Below are 18,046 nucleotides of genomic sequence, written 5' to 3' on the forward strand. Positions count from 1 at the left end.
CCGCACTTTGGTCGATCTATCGGGGCAAACACATGGCGAGCGGGTAAATGTCGGCGCTTCCCTTATCACGGAGACGCAATTTCTAGACATGGACGACTTCACAGGGATGTGATATACATCACTTTCACATAACCCGCCAAATTCGACGAGTCTAAGGATGATGACCCAAGCGCATTCGCGTAAATATAAGAACGATCACTTGGGCTCGGCGCGCTGCGCGTCGAAAGGGATTATGACGTCTTCTTGAGGTTGTTTTGGCGTGTTCAATGGTGAGAAGGTGCGGCAGAGGTCGCTGGTGTGCTGCCTCACCAACCAGAGTTCTTAAATTTTTCTCATTGGGCTTTTGTAATATCTTTGTATGTCGTATCTAAAACTTGCTGCTGGGTTGAGCGAATAGATTAGAGTTGGGCGTGTCAATAACAGAATACCACCAACGTTGGTCGGGAAATTGGGGCAAATTTAGTAATGCGACGCGCCACCTTGCCAAATGCACGGCACAAACTCGCGTATCTGCCGATCATCCTAGTGGTCTGTTCCCTCCAGCTTACCGTGATCGCGCCTCGTCGCGGCCCTAGCTCTGTCTGACACACGCTTCTTGTGCATTGCATCGCATCTTGAGCATATCGCGACCAGTGGAAATTCGCACTTCGCCATCCCAGCGGCTCCAACAAAGTGTGGGATCTTGCCGGTCAACCTCCCCCAATTCTCGCATGAAGCAGCCAAGCTCAGTAATTCTTCGAAAACCCGGCCAATCAATCTCTTGACTTGAGTTATACTCTCTCTGGTTGGCAGCACCCATTGTCCCGAATTTGGCTCACTTCTCTTCCGGTTCATGATATAACGGCCAAGGCGGCCTATAATGGAAGATCGCGTGGCAGAGAATGTGCTTGGCACTCTTGGGGCAGTAAGTTAATTCTCCATGCTTAGCTTCTTTACTAAAATTTGTCTAGGTTTGTTGGTCTATTCAGGTATGATGTCGTATGGTGACAGAGAATCGTGATTCGACTAATTTGCGCGCAGCTACTACCACAAATTATCATCAATTATCGGAGGCATGATACCGATGGTCTTCAAGGCTCAATGATGTTGCTATGGGCTGCAGCGGGTGTGCCTCTTGGAGTTTACAACATTGTTGAAGAATTCAACATCGCGCTCAGAATTCAGCCCCAGATCCTGACGACTTTGAGTTTACTTACTTGGGCACAATGCCTTTATTATGGGAAGGTACGTCAAATTCAAAATCACAATCTGGTTGAAATGCTCACTATGACTGAAATAGAAATACTCTATCAGCAAATGCTGCATCGCCGTCACATCTCTTCTGGTATTGCTTGGTGGCATTGAAGCAGGATTGATTTTTGGCCTCCAAGCAGCGAAAGATCAGGGTCTTCGCTGGCCTTTGATCCTCATGGCAGTGCTGAGCGCATGCCTTCTTGCTGCAGGTGTCTTGAGACACTACTGGGACATCTATGTCCATAGGACAGTCCGTGGTATTAGCTTCATCTTCGTCGGAATTGATGCTGCCGGTGACCTTTTCTCTCTGGTCTCAGTTTGTGAGTCAAAAAAGATGCAAAAATGCTATGAAGCCCCGCTTACCGTTTGGTAGTGTTTGGACGCAAGATTGATATTCTTGGAATCGTCATCTATGGCACCGAGCTGATACTTTGGATCGGCGTATTCATATGCGGTGGCATATTCAATCTCCGGCCTTGGATCAAAGAGCGTGCCAGTCGTCGAGATGTCGATCTACAAGAACCAGTCTCTTTGCATCCAATGCCATCGTCAACGTCGGTGTTTAGGACCGTGTCTGGCAGTCAGGTGATTGCAAGAAGGCCACGGAACAATCCATCTTAAGTCTGTTGTCAATTTGGCAAGCTACCAGCTCAGTGCCAATTCGACAGGAGCGCCTTTTCGACGTCGTACCGCCGGAAACCGGGGCTTCTTCCGAGACAAACAGCTTTGTCAACAAGTCCTATCATGTGGGTCAGTAGACGAAGAACACAAAGCGCGACAGGACGTACGTTTGATCAGACCCGCAACACCCATGTTATTTTCTGATGGCCTCGAGCTTGATTGGAGTGGAAGCGCAATGAAGTGTTGCACTTTCAGACGAAGTAGTCGCTCCAAGTCCTGCATATCAAGCCAATCGCCATCTAAATCCTCCTTTACTCTCGTGGAAAGGTCGGAGAGGGGATCTTTTATCACTCTGGCGGGCTCATGAAATCGACCAACATAGGTCGTCATCCCATCACACGTCGCTGAAACCGTACTTTTTGTTCCTGCGCCGCCGAGACTGAAGAATGGAATGTCGTCCCAACCTTCCAAGCGTTGTTGGCTAAGTCGCGCATGCAGAGCCGCTTCGAAAAACGAGATCAAACGTTTTCGATCAACGGTTGCGAGAAGGAATCGGAAGGGTGTCATGAGATCTGCAAGGCTAAGGGAGCTGTCGCTGAGAGCGAGAAAGCCTTGGTAGATACAAGTGACATGGAGTTGTTCAATAAAGCTGGAGACTGGGATAAGCCAAACTTGGCCAGATTCTCGGGGTTGCAGCACCAATGGGCTACATGACGTATTTGTTTCTAGGTTTCCTGTATGCGAAATAGGGTCAAGGGTCTTCTCGGTGATGTGAAGACCATTCGCGATGTCCGAGTCATCGATCGAATGAAGACAAATTTTGACTGTTTCCTGCAGCTGCGTCATGATACTAGTGTCATTTGACAGTCTATCTGACTCGACAAGTTTGTCATGGAGGGATGCGACAGCGTGGGCCATGCTCTCAATCGTCATCTCGAGTTTGTGAATTCTCTCTTGTGCCTCATTCAACTTGTCATTCTGCCTGGCACGATATGCCCTTTGGGCGACTCTGATTTGCTTCCGGCGCCGCTATTTCCGTCGTCAGACCGTGATGTGAAGGAGACTCTATTACCTTTACCTCCTGGGTTTCATGACTGCTATGACTGTCGACTTCTTTGGAAGTAAGTAGCTTTCGTCTTTGCTTTTTGCTCGGAGTAAGCTCGAATGTATCGGCTCTGGACATTTGTCGATGAGCGGCTTCTCCTTCCATATGTGTAGAGGTTGTTGGGTTGCCGGCTGAAAGGAAACATCTGGTAGGGGATAATAGGCCACCGTATAACGAAGAACCTTCGGAGAAAGCAGTGAAAGGCTCAGCGAATCTCGGAGGCACTGGGTACGAGCGCGCCGAAAGGATATTTGAGAGCCTGGTTAGATCTCGAGGGTCTGGGCATGGTTCTTCAGAAAAGCTAGATGGGGAGCATTCAGTGATATCTGCACCAGACTCTGCTTGGAAGAAGGGCTCAGAACGCGGTGACGTGTAGCCCTGTGGCTCTGTCGTTCGCCGCATCATATGTGAGTGGGCCGAGTTTACTATCGATCTGTGATTGAAGCTGGTCCAAAGGTCGCCTTAAAGAATGAAGTAATGTTCTGCAACAAAAGCTGGCGAGAGACAGGCGCAAAATATGGAAGCTTCCAAGCTTCAGGGCCGCATAGATAATGACGAGGAAAGAAATTCCACCTGGGCAGGTTGTCCTGATCCCCCGGGGCCTCGGCTCGGAGCGATCACTAATCTTCCCGCGTGGCCCGGGGATGCGGAGTACAGTGGAGAGGCCTAGCCACTCTGAGTTCTACCTACAAAGACTTTCTGCGGTTTTTATGGTCTTTCCCCTCTACTTTAACTCGCAGCACAGTGTATCTTTGAGTACGTTGCAGCTTACCCTTGATCGCGCGCCGGCTTGACCTTTCCCCAGGTCGGCTTGTTTTGATTAAAGGCGGCAATCTGACAAGCAAAAACATGTCTTCATTTCATACTACAAAGTATATAGGAAGCTTCACCATTTGCGATCCCCGGTCTCCAACGTCAACCCCGGAAAATTCATAGCTTAGGCTTGCCTGCCTTCGGCTTCCTCCCAACATCGATTTCCGACCACCATGGAAAGCTCGGTGGAGCATCATTCTCCAAGGTTGCTTTGAAGCTTGGTTGTCGTTTTTCGAAAAATGCCTTAACGCCTTCCATGGAATCCCTTGTTGCAAGTTAGTAACAATTGATTGAGTTGCGGGTTTCGACCAACACCCACTTCCCACTGAACATGTGATACAACACCGCGGAATCAACGAGATGGGTTTCCTCTGCCGTTCCCGGGTTTCGCCACATTAGCTCCCGGGAGAGGTAAGACGCCATAGGGCTGACATTGTGAGCGATCTCCGTTGCAAGCTCCAGGGCTCTGGATACTACCTGTTCGGAATCGGGGTAAGTCTCCTGGAACAGGGATCCGAAGTGAGGTGAGCTTGGTGCAAATGTGGCGCCGGTAGTTAGTAGATAGAGCGCATTTGAGTACCCAATCAATCGAGGAAGAAAGAAAGAAGAGCTAGATTCCATTGTGAGGCCTCGCCGCGGAAAAACAAATCCGTACTTTGCCTTCTGGCACCCAATTCGTATGGCCGCTGGCAAAGTCATCGTCATACCTAGCCCAACTGCTGAACCTTGAAGGGCAGCAATGGTAGGCTTGCGGCAACGGTGGATGGCTAGAGTGAGACGGCCACCGCTTCGTTGAATGTCAGCGCCAGTCCGAGTGAAATGGTAGAGTACAGGTTCGATATCTCACCTATCACGGTGGTCTTTGTTTCTCTCTTTCTCCAGGCCTTTGAAACCGCGCTCTAGATCGGCACCTGCACAGAACATCTTGCCAGCGCCTGTAAGAACAACGACTTTCACGCGCTCGTCGACATCAAACATTCCATATAGCTTCTCAAAGGCGTGCATCATCTCCAAAGTGAACGCATTGTGTTTGTCTGGGCGGTTAAGCGTCACCACAATTACAGGCGTGGCTCCCGAAGCCCCGAAGGGATGGTGTGATACTTTGACATGAGTCAAAGAAACAGACTCATACGACTTGGGAATAGCAACTGGTTCGGGGTCCGAAATCATAGTGTAGAGATCACCAATTTTGGAATTTTGGAACTGATTGGGGATACGTTGTTGTGTGAAGTTCGCCCTTTATATGTAAATTTGCCCCTCGGCTCATTTTGAAAAGCTGTTCACTCATCACGAACCACTCCGTAGATACCGAGTACTTTTCACCTGGGCAAGGGGGTTTGTGAGTGCGTGGGGATAACCATCACCGATGCGGGGCCCTGATTAGATTATCCCGGGGCGCACCAACCACCCGAGGGGCATGTGCTTCGGGAGCATGCCACCCCAATCCCCCAACCTCGAAAAAGCAGTTGATACATCACCCCGGAGCTTTTCAGTTCTCGAGTCGTGCTACCTGATAACAGCTCACACCGAGTTGCTGAACATGAGTCAAGTTGGGTGTTGTCGTACACTACCACCCGCCTGGCCAGAGTTATTGGGATATACAAATGTTTGGGTTTGGTCATTACTTCTCATGCATCTTTCCGAAATCTGTTTGATGGTACTTTTCGACATCTTTGTTTAGATCAATGGATGTTCAAAGCAAGTCTAGTATAATCGGAAACTTAAGACTCGACTGGTGGACTACTTGTTATAGTTCAACAGAGTCGTGATCGAACTATAGCCGAGTCCACGGGTGACTGGGCGGTCTTTGCATCAACATGAAATCTCCAAAAACCCAATGGAACATACTAAGTTTATCTTGCAAAGCGGGTGGCAAGCGCAAAACTCATATACTCCTTCGCGTGGCTCGGAGGCAAGATGATGGATAAATATGCAGACCATCCAGGCAAGTCGTTACAGAACTCATATGCCTTCACAAATTCCCACCAGACGGGGTACCACCCCGCATACTCCCAGTCTAGCACCGCGGCGACATGACATTCCTCGTCTATGATTATATTTCTCGGGGCGAGATCGCCGTGGGTGAATACCAACTTGTCCTCTGGACCGAATGGGCCATGCTGGGGCATGTTGGGGTGGGACGAATCCAACTTGAGAATCAAATGAGGGTTGAAGTGGGCGATTAAGTCTGAGCTCGTCATGGATTCGCGCGGTTGCGACTTCAACCGTGCACTTCCGCGTCTTGAGGGATTTGTATCTCTCCTAAGCTCTCTGAGTTGCAGGATGAACCCGTGAAGCTCTTGAGCAACTGATATCTTTTGGGAGGGGACCATGTCCAGCCAAGCGTTTTCCAGTGTACGGCCCTCGATGTAGTCCATTGAAATGGATTTGGTTCCACCATCATGGGTTTCAATGTTGTGAATTTGGGGAATAGGTATGTTTGTGCTATTCGCAATGTAGCGCATATTTTCGGCCTCGAGATCAATTTGAGATGAAGGCCCAAATTTAAGTACCCTCTTTTCGAGTCGTACAATCTTTCGCGGGCGTTCTACACGTCTTTATTAGGGAAATAGTCATTGCATTATGGAGGTACGAACCGTTTTCTATTAAACCCATTACCGCGATAGAGTTGCGACGGCAACAATGATCTTGAACATTTAATCAGACACAAACGCAAGAGAGTGGGCTGATCTCTCCTCATCACGTGGCGGGAATAAGCCAAGATGCAGTGAGCTGAATACGGCACCTGGGCAGTCTGGATGTGAATGTTGGCGTTGGGTGGGAACTTTGGAGATGGACATTTTACAACCTTGGAACCTTGAAGGTGAACAAGGTAATCTATACCTGATGTTCAAGAAAACGATTGTCAAAGAGTCTCATGCATTTTTCTACTCTATATGGCGTAAATGGTCATGATTGGGAAAGCGCAAACTTCCCCTCATCTAGATGGTAGACAAGGAAATTTAAGCGAAGACCTTGGCCTCACCAGCCTTGAGCTTGCCAGCCTCGACAAGACGCTGGGCCTCGCCAGTCCAGGCAGTCTTGACGGCAGCGCCGTCCTTGCCGGCAATGGTGAGCTTCTCAGCAAGAACAGCAAGCTCGTCAACGTCGATCTTGCCCATGATGAGGTCAACATCGGTGAGGACACCGTCGATCTCAGCAGCGGAGGGCTCGCCGGCGGCGGCGAAGTAGTTAACATCCTTGACGGAACCCTTGAGGATACGCTTGTTCTTCTTGGAAGCGTTCTTGGCGGCCTCCTTTGCCTTCTTGTTCTTCTCACGGTCGGCCTTAGCAGCCTCCTCGGCGTCCTTCTTGGCCTTCTCCTCAGCGGCCTTAGCGTTCTCCTTGGCCTCCTTGGCCTTGCGAAGCTCCTCCTCCTTAGCAAGACGCTTAGCGTCCTTGCCGGCACGGGCCTGCTGGCGGAACTTCTTGATACGCTCATCGGAAGCGAGACACTCGTCAACGAGCTCACGGAGACGGACGACATCCTCAGTCTTGCGCTTGCGGCGGGCGTTGGCGTTCTTCTTCTCGACGTGACGCTTCTGGTCACGGCTCACATCATCATCGGGAACATCCTCATCGAGGTACTCGAAGGTCCTCCAGCTGTCAACGTTGTACCAGAAGTTGTAGAAAGTCTCAACGTGCTCCTGGCTGCTGTTCTCGTCACCGAGAGTAGGCACAGGCTGCTTGTTGGAGAAACGACCCTCGGCAACAAAGACGGGGCCCCAGCCCTTGTAGAACTTGCTACCGGTGAGCTTCTTGGAAGGAGGGTCGACATCGGCGTTCTCGTCAACGGAGTCGAACTGGCGGCGACGAGTGGGGTCCAAAAGGAGGTCGGTGGCCTTCTGGATACACTTGAAGAAGCTGTCGTTCTCATCACCCTTGCCCTGGGCGGCCTTCTTGTCGGGGTGGTGACGGAGGACCTTCTTACGGTGAGCACGCTTGATCTGCTCGGGGGTTGCGCGCCAGCGGTACTTCTTGAGACCGAGCACGGCGTAGTGATCTTGGCCCTGGAAGAAGTTAGAGAGTCATCGAGGGTAAAAAATGTTTGATTACTGACCTTCCAGTCCTTGGCCTCACGGTTGAGCATCATGGGATCCTCGTCCTCGGAGATATCATCATCCTCCTCGACCTCGGTCTTCTTGACGCTGTTCTGGGCCTGGAGACGCTCATCCTCGGAGAAGGTGCGGTTGTGACGGGACTGTAATGATCGTTAGTCCTGTGCCAGACATGATCTGGAGTAATTGTTCATTGAACATACGCGGCGGGCGTGAGCCAGGAAGTGAGGGCCAACGGGCTCCACGTTGCGCTTGGTGGCACCGGAGAGAGCACCGACGATCTTGAAATCCTTCTCACCAGCCCAGCCCTGAGGCAGGGAAGGGAGGGAGATGTTGACAACTTGAGGGGAAGCCATTATAGAATGGGTTGGTGATAGTACCAAGTTGTGTGTGGAGATCATTTGGTCCCGCGATGATTTTTTTGCCTACCTTTTTTTCTGCCCGGAATCGCCGACAGCTTGGCCAATCACAGGCCAGTTGATCCAGAAAGTCGAGACTCATGATTGTAGCCAACCTGCTTTCTGTTGACTTCTCTATACTCCAAATTTTGCATTTTGCCAGCTGCCGGTCTTCATTGATATCATTTAATAAAGCGTGCTCAGCACTGTGCTCTCACATCATACATTACTCACCGTAACGCCTCCTATTCTGTGCCGATCATCCGCCTCGTCTTGCACCAAATTCGACCGGCCCTCCGAATAATTTCTTCGAACCGTTATCCCGTTACCCCAAGATCCAATCTTCAAAATGACTGCTTCCACTGCCGCTGCCGCCAAGAGCGCCTACCGCCAGGTCCTCCGGTCTACCAGAGTCGTTTTCCAGAGTACGTTTGCGCAAAGCTACGCCAGCAAAATGAACCCTTGCCTAACAAGATGCTATAGATGATCTCCCAGTCCTTCTCGCTGCCCGCCAAGAGGCCCGCCAGAACTTTGAGAAGAACCGCCGCCCTGCGGTTGACACTGGCATGCAGATCAACCATGCGATCGAGGTCGCAAACATCCTGCGCCACAACATCGTGCAGGGCTCCAGGGAGGAAGGAAACGAAGCTGCCAAGTGGGGTATGTGTTTTTGGTCTTTTCTAAGCTACCATCGAGGTGCAAAGTGGCTCCGAATGATAAGTGCTAACGTAAATCTATTGCAGAACTCAACATTCACGACCAGATCGAACGTGGCGACAACGACTCCATCAAGGTTGGTAACCAGGACGTGAAGATCCACAAGGCTTGCTCTTCTTGATTGCTTGTTTCATCGTCGTTCATTGCATTCGAACCAATCTCCGCGTCCACGGAAACCCGAACCGATTGATAGCAAACAAAAATCTGTATAAATAGGTCTGAAAAACGGCCATGTCTTTGTTTGGTGTCTACATGCAAGCTTAGCGCAAGGCCTGTCTGTATCTATGTGGGATTATCTGGGCCATATGCTCGCAATACTCAGGTATCTGCATCCGAGGCCAGGGAAGTGTGACCGGACATGTATTATACGATACCCAACTCTTTTTGAATTATCATCGGCGTCCCGGGGGTATTTTTAATTGAAGTACTACATAGATCTGCATGGAACAAACCATATCCATAAACGCCCGCTCCGAACCTAAGTTACATGCCTTTTGAATCATTGTTTTGCAAATTTGTTCAATCACCATTCATGCTGGCGTACTGGACCTCACCAGATCCGGGTGGTGGAGCAACAACATGGCTTTGGGCCTTGGGCTGTCCAGCTTCCTGTCCAGAGGTGATGGCGCCACGGTCAGCCTGCTTGCCCTTGCTTGGTCCCACGGCCTGGCGACCCTCGCGGGCGTTCTTGATTCTCTCTTCGCGGTCGAGGCTATCCAACGACTTTGGCTTGCCCCAGCGCACGCGCAACGGACATCCTTGGATGACAGCCTTGCCTTGGCAGTGGTGTGCAGCCTTCTCGGCATCGGCACGGTTGACGAAGTTGATGAAGGCGCAGTGGGAGCGGTGGGAGCAGACCAGCGAGCGAAGCTGGCCGAATTGAGTAAAGAATGTGCGAAGAGTGTGTTCGGGAAGATCGTCCTCGACACCAGTAACGAACAAAGAGAGGACGTTGGGGTCGGCGGGGGAAGAATGTCCGCTTGAGAGGGTGGCAGCTGCGCAGTACCAGGGAATGGGCGTCCGCCACGGCCACCACCTCGACCACCACGACCTGGCATGTTGTTTCCGACACGGCTTTGGGTAGTGCGAACGGGGCCCGGTCCATTTCCATACCGGCTGGTTGTTCGAGGTTGGTCATCGGTGGGTTGCGCACTTTCCTCTCCCTCGGTATTGCCCTCAATCCGGCGAGGTTTGCGGTAGTAAGGTTCACTGTTCGCAAGGCGGCGCAAAAGCTCGCGAGCCTTGTCATCCGTCTTTTCATATTCTTCAATCGCACCGCGACCTTCCTCAATTTCTTTTTCATTGTTCTGCGCGTAGTATTCACGGTTGATACCACTCTCTGGGCCAGGGGCAACCATCTTCAAGGCAGCATCTCGGACGACGATGGGGAGACCGAAAGACAGATCGAGCATGCAGCATTGGCAGCAATTTTTCAGACGCGCGCAAGTCAGGCAGATGATCGATCGCTTTTGTCGAGAAGTTCGGTCAGCCTTCCATCGGAATATAGTAAAGGGGCGCGTGCACTAGAAAAAGTCAGTATGGCTTCGTGGGGGTGGGTTGAAGAAACCGAGAACAACTTACAATCTTGCATTCCGCGCCATGGTCTTCTTTGATCATCTGCACATAAGGGTTCTCAGGCAGGCAGCTCTCGCAGACGGACGGGAAGTCAGTCGACTCCCATCCGGAGCGGTTCAAATCATGTTTAATCTGGGGAGGCATGACGGAGATGGTAGGTCCGTATCCGAACGAGTGGTCTGAGAGAGCTTGGATTATCAAGACCGAATCATCAAGCGGCGTGTGGCTGGTGCATCACGTGCGATAAAATGGGGCGACTCCAATTTTCTGCCGGGAGGTGCAGCCTCCGACTCAGCCACAGTTCGGATCGCGCAGGTCCCGCGAGGAAAAAAGAGTGGCCACACCCCCCCCCAGACAGTCTAGCCGGTTCGTTTGTTCCCCCCTGATTGGCTCTCCACTCTTGATTGTCAAAAAGTTGCTTGGGATTCGACCTTATTTATTTCCCCTTTCTTCTCCTCCTTCAGTCGCAATCTCCATTCTCTTACTTGTGCTCTCCTTTGCTTCAATTCTTCGGTGTTCCCTTGATTGTTGTTGCTCCTCTGTTCTTTGGGAATTGACCGATACTTTTTTTTTCTACATACCCCTTTTAATCTTTCAAAATGGCTCCCTCTGCATTGGAACGTGAGGACAAGGCGCGTGACGCTGCCTTCAACAAGGCTCTCCACGGAAAGTCTGCTAAGGCGCAAGGTGGTCTTGCTGCCATGCGCGGAAAGGACGCCGCTGCCCAGAAGGCTGCTGTCGACGAGTACTTCAAGCACTGGGACAACCAGGCCGCCGCCGACGAGACCCCTGAGATCCGTGAGGTAAGAGAATGCGCAGCTCAGGGAAATGCCCTCATTACTGACAATTGATCTGTGACAGGCTCGCAAGGCTGAATACGCCACCCTTACCCGACAGTATGTTCTGCACCAGACTCACCTTCAATTGATTGCCACACCCCATACTAACGATCTTTCTACAGCTACTACAACCTGGCTACCGATTTCTACGAGTACGGATGGGGCTCCTCCTTCCACTTCTGCCGTTTCGCCTACGGTGAGCCTTTCCACCAGGCCATTGCCCGCCACGAGCACTACCTCGCCCACATGGCTGGTATCACCGAGGACATGAAGGTTCTGGATGTCGGCTGCGGTGTCGGTGGTCCCGCTCGCGAGATGGTCAAGTTCACTGGTGCTCACGTCACTGGTCTGAACAACAACGACTACCAGATCGACCGCGCCACCCACTACGCCCACAAGCAGGGTCTCTCCGACAAGATGGCCTTCGTCAAGGGCGACTTCATGCAGATGAACTTCCCCGACAACAGCTTCGACGCTGTCTACGCCATTGAGGCCACCGTCCACGCCCCCGAGCTCGTCGGTGTCTACAGCGAGATCTTCCGTGTCCTCAAGCCCGGCGGTACCTTCGCCGTCTACGAGTGGCTCATGACCGACGAGTACAACAACGACGATGCCGAGCACCGTCGCATTCGTCTCGGTATCGAGCAGGGTGATGGTATCTCCAACATGGTCCGCATCTCTGAGGGTGTCGAGGCTATGAAGAACGCTGGCTTCGAGATGAAGCACCACGAGGATCTGGCTGCTCGCCCCGACCCCATTCCTTGGTACTACCCGCTGGCGGGCTCCTTCAAGCACATGGGCTCCGCTTGGGACTTCTTCACCATTGCCCGCATGACCTGGTGGGGACGTGGTATTGCCCACCGCTTCGTCGGTGCTGGTGAGAAGATTGGTATCTTCCCCAAGGGTTCCCAGAAGACCGCCGACAGCTTGGCCCTTGCCGCTGACTGCCTGGTTGAGGGCGCTCAGAAGAACCTCTTCACCCCCATGTACCTCATGGTCGGCAAGAAGCCCGAGTAAAAACATTGTTTCTATTCTTTGCGTGTACAAATATTTCCCTTGACATGCACGTCTATCCCTGGTACCCCTCACATTCCTCCAATCTGTTCCCACCTTTCATCCCGTTTCCCTCTTGTCACCAGGGAGCGTTTGGTTCATCGCCCCATGTCAATCGAGAATGAGCCACTTGCGGCGTTCTCCTGATCAATGGCCTTTTTTAATTTTCCTTTTCTTTTTCTCTTGTTTCCTTTATCCCTCGAAATAGCTATGTAATAGTCATTGAGTCAAGAATAACGAGCGAAGATTACAGTTCCACCCTTGCATCTATCTTTTCTTTTCCTTGGCGTTGAGCTTGGTTTCTAGGGTGTTTACCCAAGCATGGGGCCAATGCAATGTCAGTTGGATTGCCGTCTATCTTTTGCTTTGATAATAATACACTCCGTACCCGGATAATAATATACTCTGTACCCCTTTATCAGTCTTGTGTGCAATGCTCCTGTGGCCCGCTCAAATTCTACCATGTCCAACGGTATCTCCAACGTCTCATTTATCTCTAGGCCTCAGCCCCCAATTCAAGCTTTATAGCTTGGAAACAGAAATCAAACTCAGACATCCTGGTCCATGGCTTCACCATGACTCGGGTCAATCGGCGCGGTGCCCCCTCCTCCAATGGCGATGTTCGGAACTGCTCCTCGTCGAAGCAATAACTCCTTCAATTCATCTTTTCCGCGCCATACAGCAATATCCAAGGCCGTCTTGCCGCGAAAGATCTCATTCACATCGACGCCCGCGTCCAAAAGTCTCTCAACCAAGGAGACGGGCCCAAATGATGCAGCCTTCACTAGACATGTCTCTTTTTTCCAAAACTGGGCATGGGGATCTGCGCCCACGTTGAGCAGAGCTTCTGCAATATCGAACCGACCCAATTTCATAGATTTTGCCAAGGCTGACAGGGGTCGACGACGTTGATAGGGATTTGCTGTATCGAGGCCATCGCCATAGTCATTTGGATCAGAGCCATTCATATAGAGTAGCCTGACGAAGAGGCTGGTGCAGTTATGCATGCTCTCCCACAGAATTGACCTTTTACGGCGTGAAAAGCGGAGATTGGCACCGTGGATGATCAATGTTTCGACTGTGTTCCATATCATCTCTGGGTCTGAGTGTTTGAAACGGCTGGTCACTGCGAGCCACAGTGGAGTAATACCATACGTTGGATCACGGTAGTTGGGATCCGCACCATAGTCCAAGAGCAAGGTGAGAATCTCATCAGTCGTGCTGCGACCTGCGCGCAACGGTGCATTCTTATTTCTTTTCACGTCGGGGCAACGAACTTGGTCAGCGACGGTACGCCAAAGTGGTGTTTGGACGATCCCGCATCGCGTTGAGCAGCCATTGACATCAGCACCGCATCTCAAAAGCAATTCCGTGACACTGTACGATTTTGAAAGAGTTGCCAGAAAAAGTGGAGACTGATCCTTTGCGTTTTTGGCGTTGATGTCGGCACCTAACTGAAGCAGCATAGCTGCGCAGTGGGCACCCCTTCCAGTGCAGCCAGGCATAGTGGCGTGTGACCTCCTCGATACCGTGTTTCTACGGACACCCCCAGTCGTGCCATCTCGTTGAGGAGGGCCAAATTACCGCTGATGACCCCTAAGTAAAGCAACATCTCGGCGTAAAGCTCAAACCTCCCGGGCTTTGCGAGTGTCTCATTCAGTGCGGGTAGGTCTCCAGCGAAACACTTGGCAGATTCCGAAATACATGCACAAAAGTCTCTTTTGTCAGTGAGATTGCTCCGTTTCAGAAGGTGCAAAGCACACTCGATTCGATCGTGATTTCCATTTGTAGGAGGATTCAACACCGAAGACACGAGGCAAGTGATGCGATGAACATACTCTTTGGCCTGTAGATTGCTGTAACTCTCAGAATCAAGAATGAAATCAATGCAATCTGTATGGCCATTCTCAGCCGCCATGCGAAGAGCAGAAAGACCACGTCGACGTCGCTCTTTCATCTCTCTTTGACTCTCGATTCGAAGCCCCTTATCAACAAGAAATCTCATTGTTTGCAAATGGCCATGAGCAGCGGCTTGGCCGAGCAGACTGGTCTCGCAGTCAGGGCATATCGTGCGTAAGGTGCCATTTTGTGTTAACGAGACTCCAACTTTGAGGAAATATGCAATCATTGCGGTTTGGCCACCCGCAGCAGCCCAGCATATTGGCTCGTGACGGACCGATCCAATGTGACGCCTCTTCCAGCTGGGTATTTGTTCGGTAAGTCTCGAATGATTAATCTGCAAAGTCCTGCGGACGAGAGCGAGGTCGCCGTGAAACGCGCCATAAGCAAGGGCCGTCTGGTTCATGAATCTGTCATTCTCTTTGTATAAACGGCCTCGAGACAAGGTGTAGAAACGTTTATTGGTCTTAATAAAAGAGCACAAATCTTGCTGTCGGTCAATTAAATCGTCGAATCCCGTGCTGTCCCGGTATGGAAAACACTCGATAATCATGAGCATGATCTCGGTGGGGAGATCGACGAGCGTGACCATCTTCAAAGTTGATGTCTGTCGAGATATGTAGCAGCTCAGAGAGTCGAGTTGGTTTTGCAGTTTATTTGAGAAGTTGACCAACTGGGAAAGAGCTACTGTGTTCGTCCAGGGCTTCCAAAGCTGAACCTCCGAGATCCATAATGAGGCTCAAGCCCAGGCTGACTCGGCCCCGCATCTTCGGGCCTGGAACCTCTCACAGCCTGAACAGTTGACGCGGTACAATACTTGACGTTTGCTCAGTCAATAACAAAGTCATGTATTTATGCAGTGACCGGTCATGTTTGTGCGGGGTTCCATGGTTGCTGTCTTGAACTCGGTGCCTGAAACGACAGGCTCAGATTGAGATTAGGGCTGGGCGGCACAATACGAACGTCGAGGCTCAACCTAACGTGTCCAGATGTTTTCTGAGCTGGGAGGGTCATGGCCCTGTGGGTATGATCTCGATGAGAAATCTGTTTCTCTTGCTCCAAGTAATTATCCCGAAGTCCGTGCCTAATGTCTCGGCATCGTCGGATGCTTTATACAGCTAGCTCCTTTGTCTGTCCCGGTGTCTTCACAGGGCCAACAAAGAAAGACCGGACCATCCAGATATTAGATTCTATGCGTCAGCAGGAATTTGGAACTTATTGGAGATCCCACGTGGATTTTCTTTGGATCCGCAGCGTCTCACCCGTCAATATATAACTCCGGGACCGGACATGTTCTCCAGCTGGACAGTCGACCTCGGGAAACCAGATGGCCACATGGACAAAGCACATGAGACTCAGCGAGGTGGCATATCATCTGTCAAAATCAGAGGCCACGAAGGAAATATGTACACGGTCAGGTGTGAGTGGGGATTTTTGATTGAACCTGAGGCATTAGCGCCAACTGCTCCATTTCAAAGAAGCTTCAGCATCAAAGCTTATGTTCTCAGGTGAAAGTCTGGAAGTCACAAGTGCGCACATTGGTAAAAGGGGGCAGTTGTATGGCCCGGCGGGTGGTGCGGGCATCAGCCAGTCAGGCGATCGCGGGGAGCAACGTGCGACGCAGGGGCCAACTCCCAATTCCCCACCTCCCCCTCCACCCAATGAGACTTCTGCGATGTAAACGACCTTGGTGAACACGCGATATTGCCGGCTTTGCATTTCATGCTTGGCTCCATCAGGCTAGGAATGCTTGGAAATGCAGCCAGTCAGCCCTGCGCCAATCGAAACGTGGGATCGGTTAGAAGTATGCGTGCCTTGATGGCGGATGTCGCCGAACATTCCTTGCCGACGCCATGAAATGTCACGGCGAGTATAAGATCGCGTGTCTGCCCCTGATCTTCTCACATATTCCCTTTCTCACCACAGAAGCATTCCAAGATCCTCAGAGATGTTCAACAAGCAGACTCTCCTTGCTTTCGTCGGGGCCCTGGCCCTGGGTGCCGCTAAGACCATCACCGAGGAGAACCCTACTCAGGCGGAGATCGATGCTGCTCGGGCTACTGTCCTGCCTTACTCGCCTGTCTCAAATGTGAAGGGTCTGGCATTTGACCGTTTCGTGGACATTTGGCTCGAGAATACCGTAATTCACCACCCCAAAATCATTCTTTTGTTGGCCACGTGCTCACCGATGACAGGATTATGAGACCGCCGCTCTGGATGAGAACTTGTCCAAGCTGGCCAAGGAGGGAATTCTGTTGACCAACTACTTCGCTGTCACTCATCCCTCGGAGCCCAACTATTGTGCCTCCGCTGCGGGTGACAACTTTGGCATGGACAACGACGACTTCTACCAGATCCCAGCCAATGTCTCCACCATCGCCGATCTCTTCGACACCAAGCACATTGCCTGGGGTGAGTACCAAGAGGATATGCCCCATGCCGGCTACCAAGGCTACCGCTACCCCCTCAGCGGTCCAAACCAGTACGTGCGCAAGCACAACCCGCTGGTTCTGTTCGACTCCGTCACCAATGACGCCGTCCGTCCCCGCCAGATCAAGAACTTTACTTCTTTCTATGATGATCTTGAGCACCACCGCCTTCCCCAGCACATGTTCATCACTCCTAACATGACCAATGATGCCCACGACACCAACATCACAGTTGCTGGCGAATGGGTTGCCAAGTTCCTCCCTCCCCTGCTCCAAAATGAGTACTTCTCCAAGGACACTCTGGTGCTCCTCACCTTCGACGAAGTTGGCAACTACTCCGTTCCCAACCGCGTGTACAGCTTCCTCGTTGGTGGCGCTGTTCCCGAGCACCTTAAGGGCACTACCGATGATACTTTCTACACCCATTACTCTGTTATTGCATCTCTCTCCGCAAACTGGGGTCTGCCTTCCCTCGGCCGCTGGGATTGCGGTGCCAACCTGCTGAAGCAGGTCGCTGAGAAGACCGGCTATGTCAACTGGGAGGTCGACACCACCAACGCTTACATCAACGAAACCTACCCCGGCCCTCTTTCTGATAACGACTACTCCGAGTACTCCTCCAAGTGGGCCGTGCCCGCTGTTAAGGGCAAGTGCTCTGCTGGACATGGTATCGCCGAGGTTGTCAAGAAGACCTACTACGGTCTCGAGCCCACTTATAATTACACCAGCCCTGTGCCATATGATTCGGCCACTGGACTGAACCTTGGTATTAAGTACCACCGTACTCTGGTAAGCTTAAAGCCCCTTGCTCAGTTCAAATTACTACTGGGAAACCCATACTGACCATGAAATAGAAGCACGGAAAGAAGGAGTCTGGTGTCACCCAATAGACGACAACTTTATATACGCTTGCATTCAACGAACTGTATATGGACCCTATGTCAAAATGTGTTTTAAATAATTGATTAGACTTTCAAATATTATTCTAGCTACGAGTTATCCAGCCTTCCATGCTTAATCGTTTGCCTTTTCACTCCAAGGAACAATGCGTGTCTGACAAGCGTGTGCACCCAGTGGTGTGATTTATAGCCCTGGAGGACCTTCCATGTTTGCAACCCCTCCGCTCCTCTACCCAGGTGTCTTTACCATCTTTCTCACCTCCATCTACCATCACTCAGTGCTTATCAACCAAACCTTCAGCGTCACCCACGAAGTAACCTTGGCTTGAATCATGCCGCCACCTTTCGATTCCTCAAAGTTTTGAGCTCCACCCCCTCTATCCTTTTTGTAATTATGCTGATGACAA

At 51.2% G+C, this 18,046-nt stretch overlaps 10 protein-coding genes across 10 annotated transcripts; 4 read left to right on the top strand and 6 right to left on the bottom strand.

Moving 5' to 3' along the window:
- Positions 1-859: 859 nt before the first annotated feature.
- Positions 860-1,854, top strand: N7506_006008 (PQ-loop repeat-containing protein; the record flags this gene model as incomplete). The annotated part of the gene is made up of 5 exons (XM_056955301.1): positions 860-904; positions 951-968; positions 1,021-1,224; positions 1,280-1,553; positions 1,607-1,854. 5 exons carry the CDS (start codon positions 860-862, stop codon positions 1,852-1,854), a joined length of 789 nt encoding a protein of 262 aa, XP_056809635.1.
- Positions 1,855-1,883: 29 nt separating this feature from the next.
- N7506_006009 (bZIP transcription factor) lies at positions 1,884-3,064 on the bottom strand (the record flags this gene model as incomplete). The annotated part of the gene is made up of 3 exons (XM_056955302.1): positions 1,884-1,972; positions 2,022-2,883; positions 2,933-3,064. 3 exons carry the CDS (start codon positions 3,062-3,064, stop codon positions 1,884-1,886), a joined length of 1,083 nt encoding a protein of 360 aa, XP_056809636.1.
- An 825-nt stretch (positions 3,065-3,889) lies between these two features.
- On the bottom strand, positions 3,890-4,942 carry N7506_006010 (uncharacterized protein; the record flags this gene model as incomplete). Its single annotated transcript, XM_056955303.1, has 3 exons — positions 3,890-4,037; positions 4,092-4,559; positions 4,620-4,942. The coding sequence occupies 3 exons, from the start codon at positions 4,940-4,942 to the stop codon at positions 3,890-3,892; spliced, it is 939 nt and encodes a 312-aa protein (XP_056809637.1).
- A 683-nt stretch (positions 4,943-5,625) lies between these two features.
- N7506_006011 (aminoglycoside phosphotransferase family protein) lies at positions 5,626-6,237 on the bottom strand (the record flags this gene model as incomplete). The annotated part of the gene is made up of 1 exon (XM_056955304.1): positions 5,626-6,237. The coding sequence occupies one exon, from the start codon at positions 6,235-6,237 to the stop codon at positions 5,626-5,628; it is 612 nt and encodes a 203-aa protein (XP_056809638.1).
- A 498-nt stretch (positions 6,238-6,735) lies between these two features.
- On the bottom strand, positions 6,736-8,186 carry N7506_006012 (putative ribosome associated DnaJ chaperone Zuotin; the record flags this gene model as incomplete). Its single annotated transcript, XM_056955305.1, has 3 exons — positions 6,736-7,782; positions 7,833-7,973; positions 8,034-8,186. 3 exons carry the CDS (start codon positions 8,184-8,186, stop codon positions 6,736-6,738), a joined length of 1,341 nt encoding a protein of 446 aa, XP_056809639.1.
- A 391-nt stretch (positions 8,187-8,577) lies between these two features.
- N7506_006013 (LYR motif-containing protein) lies at positions 8,578-9,066 on the top strand (the record flags this gene model as incomplete). The annotated part of the gene is made up of 3 exons (XM_056955306.1): positions 8,578-8,653; positions 8,712-8,888; positions 8,972-9,066. 3 exons carry the CDS (start codon positions 8,578-8,580, stop codon positions 9,064-9,066), a joined length of 348 nt encoding a protein of 115 aa, XP_056809640.1.
- Positions 9,067-9,464: 398 nt separating this feature from the next.
- Positions 9,465-10,664, bottom strand: slt11 (Pre-mRNA-splicing factor ECM2; the record flags this gene model as incomplete). The annotated part of the gene is given in 3 exon segments (XM_056955307.1): positions 9,465-9,940; positions 9,952-10,468; positions 10,527-10,664. 3 exon segments carry the CDS (start codon positions 10,662-10,664, stop codon positions 9,465-9,467), a joined length of 1,131 nt encoding a protein of 376 aa, XP_056809641.1.
- Positions 10,665-11,119: 455 nt separating this feature from the next.
- On the top strand, positions 11,120-12,376 carry erg6 (sterol 24-C-methyltransferase; the record flags this gene model as incomplete). The annotated part of the gene is made up of 3 exons (XM_056955308.1): positions 11,120-11,323; positions 11,382-11,416; positions 11,482-12,376. The coding sequence occupies 3 exons, from the start codon at positions 11,120-11,122 to the stop codon at positions 12,374-12,376; spliced, it is 1,134 nt and encodes a 377-aa protein (XP_056809642.1).
- Positions 12,377-12,960: 584 nt separating this feature from the next.
- Positions 12,961-14,903, bottom strand: N7506_006016 (ankyrin repeat domain-containing protein; the record flags this gene model as incomplete). Its single annotated transcript, XM_056955309.1, has 2 exons — positions 12,961-13,933; positions 13,957-14,903. The coding sequence occupies 2 exons, from the start codon at positions 14,901-14,903 to the stop codon at positions 12,961-12,963; spliced, it is 1,920 nt and encodes a 639-aa protein (XP_056809643.1).
- Positions 14,904-16,259: 1,356 nt separating this feature from the next.
- N7506_006017 (putative acid phosphatase) lies at positions 16,260-17,630 on the top strand (the record flags this gene model as incomplete). Its single annotated transcript, XM_056955310.1, has 3 exons — positions 16,260-16,451; positions 16,507-17,529; positions 17,595-17,630. 3 exons carry the CDS (start codon positions 16,260-16,262, stop codon positions 17,628-17,630), a joined length of 1,251 nt encoding a protein of 416 aa, XP_056809644.1.
- Positions 17,631-18,046: the final 416 nt, after the last annotated feature.

Source organism: Penicillium brevicompactum (genome assembly GCF_028827555.1).
Source record: "Penicillium brevicompactum strain IBT 35665 chromosome Unknown utg000005l_segment0_segment0, whole genome shotgun sequence".
Classification (NCBI taxonomy): Eukaryota; Fungi; Ascomycota; class Eurotiomycetes; order Eurotiales; family Aspergillaceae; genus Penicillium; species Penicillium brevicompactum.